General features: G+C 47.3%; 1 protein-coding gene across 50 annotated transcripts in view; it reads left to right on the forward strand.

The window, feature by feature from the left end:
• The window catches only part of CACNA1C (calcium voltage-gated channel subunit alpha1 C), a 703,883-nt gene that overhangs the window by 576,414 nt on the left and 120,504 nt on the right, over positions 1-6,965 (forward strand). For all 50 annotated transcript variants that reach the window (XM_032254241.1, XM_032254239.1, XM_032254246.1 and 47 more), the window contains 2 exons: positions 564-724; positions 1,702-1,927. In XM_032254241.1, coding sequence (XP_032110132.1) covers positions 564-724; positions 1,702-1,927 — 387 coding nt within the window. The remainder of the gene's footprint in view (positions 1-563; positions 725-1,701; positions 1,928-6,965) is intronic.

The raw sequence follows: 6,965 nt of genomic DNA on the forward strand, positions 1-6,965 counted from the left end.
GGCAGAACACCACGCCTGGCTCTGCCTGCTATGATTTCGGTCGAGATACTCAGCCTCCCCGCCCTTAGTTTTCTCCTCCACAAAAATCAGGATAATGCATGCTTTGCAGTTATTGACAGAATTGGAGAGAAGATGTGAGAGTGTCTGATACGGTACTGGGCCCCTCCACCGCTGTTGCTAATATTGGTCTTATTGCTTGCAACACCATTTCTAAGAATGCCACTTTAAAAAAAAAAAAAAAAAAAAAACTTCTATTTGTTGAGCACCTTCAACTTCAATGCAGCCAGATGCATTATAAGGTGTTTGATTCATCCCCATAACAACCCCATGAGGTTTGCCCTCTTCCTGTTTCACAGATGGGAGAATTGGAGGAGTTCAGGGGCATCCCCAAGGTGGCAGGGCCTGGTTAGCTGGGTGAGAAGCTGGGCTTCTTGCCCCCAGTTTGGGCTGCTGTAGCAAGGCCAGGTCAGTGAGGGGTGAGAAGAGCCAAGGTGGTGCATCCTGGATTCGAGGAAACCTGAATTCACAGCCAGCCCCACCTTCTTTCCTTGTCCCCTTTCCAGCCGCTACTGGCGCCGATGGAATCGGTTCTGCAGAAGAAAGTGCCGCGCTGCGGTCAAGTCTAATGTCTTCTACTGGCTGGTGATTTTCCTGGTGTTCCTCAACACGCTCACCATTGCCTCTGAGCACTACAACCAGCCCCACTGGCTCACAGAAGTCCAAGGTGAGCAGCGGCCCCAGCTCTGTCCTGGTTTCCTCCTGGGAACTCAGCCCCAAGGCCCAGGGAGGGCATCACCACAGGCAGAAGGTGGATGGGAAAGCAGCCAATGGTCAGGGCTCTTGGCAGGTGCTGTGCTGGAGACATCAAGGGCCTGGCAGCTCCAAAGCCCCACCATCAAATGCACTATCTTGTTAGAAACAGTCACGGCTGCCCTAACTGGGCCCACACCATTGGCCTGTCACAGTCACTGCTGGGCCCTTGTGACAAGGATAGGAGCTGCAGCTTGTGTGCCTATCTCAGACCCCTGGCTGCCAACTTCCCAGCATGGATTTTAAATACCTGGGGGCCTTCCTGCAACCCTGAGGTGGCCTTAACCAGAACAGTGAGGATGGAATGAGCAAAAAGGCAGGGAAGAGAACAGGGCCTGAGCACAAGGAACCGTCTTCCATGGTCGTTCATGTTCATCACCCTTCTTTGGGCCACGAGACTCGGGTCCCGCTAGCCAGGCCTCAGCATCACTGCTGAGCAGTCAAGACCTGGCCCCATCCCACAGCTGCTTTCCAGAGTCCTGGGAGGCAGGGGCTCTAGTGGTGGAGAAGTCAGACTCAGACAGTGCGGCTCCAGCTGTTAGCGCTTGGCCTGCACAGATTACCCACCACTTTGAACCTCCTTTCTCATCTCTGAAAATGGGTGTGATGAAGATGGTGCCGTCCCCACAGGCCTGCCGTGAGGAGTAGAGATTATGTATGCCAAGCCTATGGTGTATGGAAGATGCTCAGTAAATGTCTGTTATGATTATGACAAGAGAGCCCTTTCCGTTGGCTTGGCCCTAACTGTTCTGTTCCGGCCAAGGTGGATGGGAGAGGTGTCATGGGGAATCTTCCTTCCGGTGGAGATAATTACTGTATTTCCTTTCCCTGCCTCCCTCTCTGCCCTTCTCTGGTCCTGCTCGGATGTCATCCCTCTCCTGGGCCTGCCAGACACGGCCAACAAGGCTCTGCTGGCCCTGTTCACGGCAGAGATGCTCCTGAAGATGTACAGCCTGGGCCTGCAAGCCTACTTCGTGTCCCTCTTCAACCGCTTTGACTGCTTTGTCGTGTGCGGTGGCATCCTGGAGACCATCCTGGTGGAGACCAAGATCATGTCCCCACTGGGCATCTCCGTGCTCAGATGCGTCCGGCTGCTGAGAATATTCAAGATCACAAGGTACTGGGCTCCTCCTCTCCATTTGGAGAGGGGACTCAAGGAGAAGTTCTTCCAGAGGGCAAGGGAGGTGGCAAGGCCTGGGTGGGAGGGGAGCTGTTCTCCCTCAAAGGGTCTTTCTGAAGCTCACATGCAATGGGGGGAGTTTGTGTTCGTTTAGATGGCACATCATTTGGAAATTCCTCTGGCTGCTAATACCAGAGGCTCAACTCAGTCATGTAAGCAAGGTAGGGACTCATTCAGCCACTGGAAAAAAGTGCAGAGGCAGGTAGCCAAGGTGCCTTCAAGAAAGGGATCAGGGACCCAGTCTGTTCTCCTGTGCTTCACCAGCCCTGGTGCTAATTCCTCCCTAGGGTCATAAGATAGCTTCTGGAGACTGAGCTATCACATTCAAATTGGAGGTGGGAAGAAGAGAAAGGGGCAAAAGGGCTGACCACCCCGTCCAAGTCAGCCTCTCCACTCCCAGGAGTCACTCCCAGACACCCATGAGGACTGCTGTTGTCAACAAAACTGAAAATCATAAGGGATGGCAATGACACGGAGAAACGGGAACCCTTGTACACTATGGGTGGGAATGTAAAATGGTGCAGCCACCGTGGGAATCGTGTGGCAATTCCTAAAAACATTAACAACAGAATTACCCTATGAGCCATCAATTCCTCTTCTGGGTATATGCCCAAAGGAATTAAAAGTAGGATCTCAAAGAGGTATTTGCATACCCAAGTGCCTTAGACAGATGAATGTATTTTAAAAATGTGGTCTACACAGACAGTGCAATATTATTCAGTCTTAAAAAGGAAGGAAATCCTGACACATGCTACAAAGTGGATGAAACTTAAGGACATTATGCTGAGCGAAATAAGCCAGTCACAGAAAGACAAATACTGTATGATTCCATTTATACATGGTTCTTAGAGTAGCAGATTCACAGAGACAGAGAGCAGAATGGAGGCCGCCCAGGGCTGGAGGGAGGGAGCAGTGGGGAGTTAGTGTGTAATGGGTGCAGAGCTTCAGTTCTGCAAGGTGAAAAGCATTCTGGAGATGGAGGCTGGTGGCGGTTTCACAAGCGCGTGAATGGATTTAGCACCACTGAACTCTACACTAAAAAAAATGGTGAAGATGGTAAATTTTATGCTATGTGTATTTTAACACAATGAAACAAATTGGAAGAAATCTTCCAGAAATCTCACCAAGGGCTTCTGTTCTTGGCCACCTGAGCCATTAGGGAGGCTGAGAAATGCAGTCTTCTAGCAGGGCAAGTACCGCTGAAAAAGTGATCAAGATCCACTCACTGTAGAGGGCTGTGGATACTGCACGGCAGACGGCGTTCATCTGCCAACATGCTCACCCCTCCGTGTGTCAGTCCAGCGCCCACCCAAAGCGGGCTGTCTCCCTCCCTGTCTAGGCCAAGCAGTGACTCTCATGACAAGGACAGGGCCTGGGGGGGGCGAGGACAGCATGACCCACTGGGAGTGGTGGAATCAATTTATTAGATCACAGCCATCATTTTAAAACAGCTCTACTGAAATATAATCCATGTCCCATATATTTACCGCTTACAAGGTATAAGTTAATTGTTTCTTATATTCACAGTGTTAGGCAACCATCACCATAGTCTACTTGTAGAACTTTTTCATCACCCGGGAAAGAAACACCATGCCCACTCCACATGTCCCCCATCTTCCCTCCCAGCAACCAAATTCACTTTGTGTCTCTATAAAGTTGCCTATTTTGGACCATTCATATGAGAAGAATCTTATAATATGTGGTTTTGTAATGGCCTCTCTGACTTAAAATAACGTTTTCAAGGGCCATCCATGTGGTAGCATACATCAGTACTTGGTTTTCTTTTGTGCTGAACAATATTCCATTGTAGGGATGTACTACATTTTGTTCATTTATCAGTGATGGACATTTGGTTGTTACTATCTTTTGGCTCCTATGAATAATGCTTCTGTGAACATTCATGCTCAGGTCTTTCTATAGATGTACGTTTTTGTTTTTCTTGGATACATCCCTAGGAGTGGAATTTCTAGATTATTTGGTAACAGTATGTTTAAGATTTTGAGGAACTGTCAAACTGTTTTCCAAAGAGACTAGACCATCTTCCATCTCTACCGGCAATGTCGAAGGGTTCCAATTTCTTCACATTCTCATAGCCGTCATTTTTAAAGAAAGAATGAAACAGAAAAACATCAGAGGATCTCATGCAAACATAAACATCGTTTCATAAAAAATTGAGAAATAGGCTGGGCACGGTGGCTCATGCCTGTAATCCCAGCACTTTGGGAGACCGAGGCAGGCAGATCATGAGTTCAGGAGATCAAGACCAGCCTGCTTAACATGGTGACACCCCGTCTCTACTAAAAATACAAAAACTAGCTGGGCGTGGTGGTGCACACCTGTAATCCCAGCTACTCAGGAGGCTGAGGCAGGAGAATCTCTGGAACCCGGGAGGCAGAAGTTGCGGTGAGCCGAGATGGTCCACTATACTCCAGTCTGGGCAACAGAGTGAGATTCTATCTCAAAAAAAAAAAAAAAGTTGAGATATAGACCTGACTTGCAGTATAATATGTATTTCTTAATGTGCATTATGGCCAACCTTAGAAGACATACAGGAAACACTGGAAGGAACTTTCAACCTGTGCCCCTCTAAGGTTCAAGTCCCCTGTCCTTAAAAATCTGTTTGGGAGCTCCCAAAATCTCTGCTTTGGGGAATTTTGGATAACAGTTACACTAAAACCATCAGTTGGATTGTGATGGGTACAAAGGGGTGGAGGTTGGTGTCTTCTGTTCAGGATCTGGAGCTGATGGCACCTTGCTCAGAGCATACTTCCGAACTTGGCTAAGTGAGGCCTGCAAAGTGTCCCTAGGTATTGCTCTTCTCATCACAATTCCCTTGGCAGCCACCCAGTGCATGGTCACACGGTGATGTGGATCGTCCAGGGAGGTAGACATTTAAAGAGTTTCATTTAGTGCACAGGAAGCACTCAATAAGCAGAAGATTTTATTATTAATCTAATTATTATGACTGCAATGATTAGGGGAAGGAAGAAGAGAAGAGAGCTAATAGTGACCTACATAGTCACATACTCTTATTCTTACTTATTTACCCACCACATATATACTGTGTGTGGAGCTGGAAGAGATGGAAAAATAGAAGCATGAGGCATATGGCATGAACTAGACCCAGGAGAAATGTATAGTCTGGCTGAGGGAGATGGAGTTTGTGCACATGAAGAGATTAAAAGAAAATCTAAGACAGAATATAACGAGCTGGCGAAGTGTGGTAGGTGCAGGAATCACCTGCTGCGAGAAACTGGGAGCAGGAGACAGTTCTTAGGGAAGGTTGGATCTCAGAGGAGCGACTTCATGGAGACACACAATTAAAATCCAGACGTTTAATGCTCCTAAGCAGCAACCTTCTTTCCCTCTCTGACGCCATCCAAAAAGAGTTCTTCCCGAGTGTCCTGAATATGTTGGCATTACAGAAAGTGGTAGAAATCCTTATAACAGCAATGATTGCCATGCACCAGTGCTTACTCTGTGCCAGACAGGGTGAGCCAGAGGCCTACGAATGTTAGCTTGAGTAATCTCCCAACTACCTACAGGAGGCTACTACTATCATTATTCCCATTTTGCAGATGAGAAAACTGAGGCTTAGAGAGTTGTCAGTTGCCCAAGGTCGCAAAACTGCTCAGAGGTAACACTGGGATTAAAAGGCAAGGCAGGTCTGTCGGTCTGACTTCAGGTGCTGTGCTCCTAACTTGCTGTGCATGGCAGAGCTGAGAGCTGAACTGTCTTCTTGGCTAGGTCCCTGAGACAGGACTTAAAGAATCTTTATGACCTGGTTCTTGTTGTTAAATAATTGCTGATTCTACTTGTTCCTCCTGGGGTCTGGGAAAAGCTATTTTTAACTTGGAGTTCTCAATACCTCTTAAATAATCCTGAGAAATCTCTATTTTGGTTGTTGGGTTTTTTATATGTATATATATTTCTATAGAAAAGAAATCTTGCTGCTATATATTGTTATGACATCTTGAAAAGATATAACATTCATTCTATTTTTGATCACCAATTTATTTCTAATCTGAAGATATTGCCAAGAAATCATTTTTCAAAATCTATCTTAATCAGAGAGCTTCCTGTAGTCCCTCCACAAGAAAGAGTAGTAGTATTTTCAGATCTCTATGAAGTCTATAAACAGAAAAAAATGCATTGTCTAATTGAAAGTGACTTTGGCAAAGGCCATCATCTTCCTATTATCAAGTCTCCAAACACTCTGGGGGCTTTCAGAAAAGAACAAAGAGACTAACTGGGTCGGGAATCCCATAAGGCAGTCCCCAGACCTAGCCTTCGAACTGGCTGACAGTGACCAAGAAAAATGCCTAAAGGATGGGCTGGAAGCGGACATTGTGGTCCCTTCAGCTGAACCTTGAAATGGCTCATCTCTGCATGGTCCTGCCATTGGGCAAGTACATGCCTTCCGCTTCTTGGAAAATACTTTGCAATGTCTTGCTGCTACTCACATGTAGAAGAAATTTCTTCTTATTTTTTTTTTCTTTTTGACAATGTAGTCTCAACCAGTGGTTGCGATTCTTAAACTTAGCTGAGCCCACAAAGGAGCTCATGAAGGAGCTCGTCTCTAGAGATTTTGGCCAGCAACTCCTGGAGAGTTCCATGCTAGTGGTCCGATGATCTCACTTGAAGAACCACTGGCCTAATTTCCTACTGCTGTTCTTGGTCTACTTTCTTGTCTTAAAATACTGCCCTTCATATGCGATTGGAAAACTAGATTATTATTATTCCTCCTCCTCCTCCTTCTCCTCTTCGCCTCCTCCTCCTCCCCTCCCCTCCCCTCCTCTCTTCTCCTCCTCCCCTCCTCTCTTTCCTCTCTTCTCCACTCCTCCTCCTCCCCTCCTCTCCTCTCCTCCTCCCCTCCCCTCCCCTCCCCTCCTCTCCTCCTCCCCTCCCATCCCCTCCTCTCTCCTCCTCCTCCCCTCCCCTCCCCTCCTCTCCTCTCCTCCTCCCCTCCCGTCCC

This window comes from Sapajus apella, unplaced genomic scaffold (assembly GCF_009761245.1).
Source record: "Sapajus apella isolate SASKATOON/1434 unplaced genomic scaffold, GSC_monkey_1.0 scaffold86, whole genome shotgun sequence".
Taxonomy (NCBI): domain Eukaryota; kingdom Metazoa; phylum Chordata; class Mammalia; order Primates; family Cebidae; genus Sapajus; species Sapajus apella.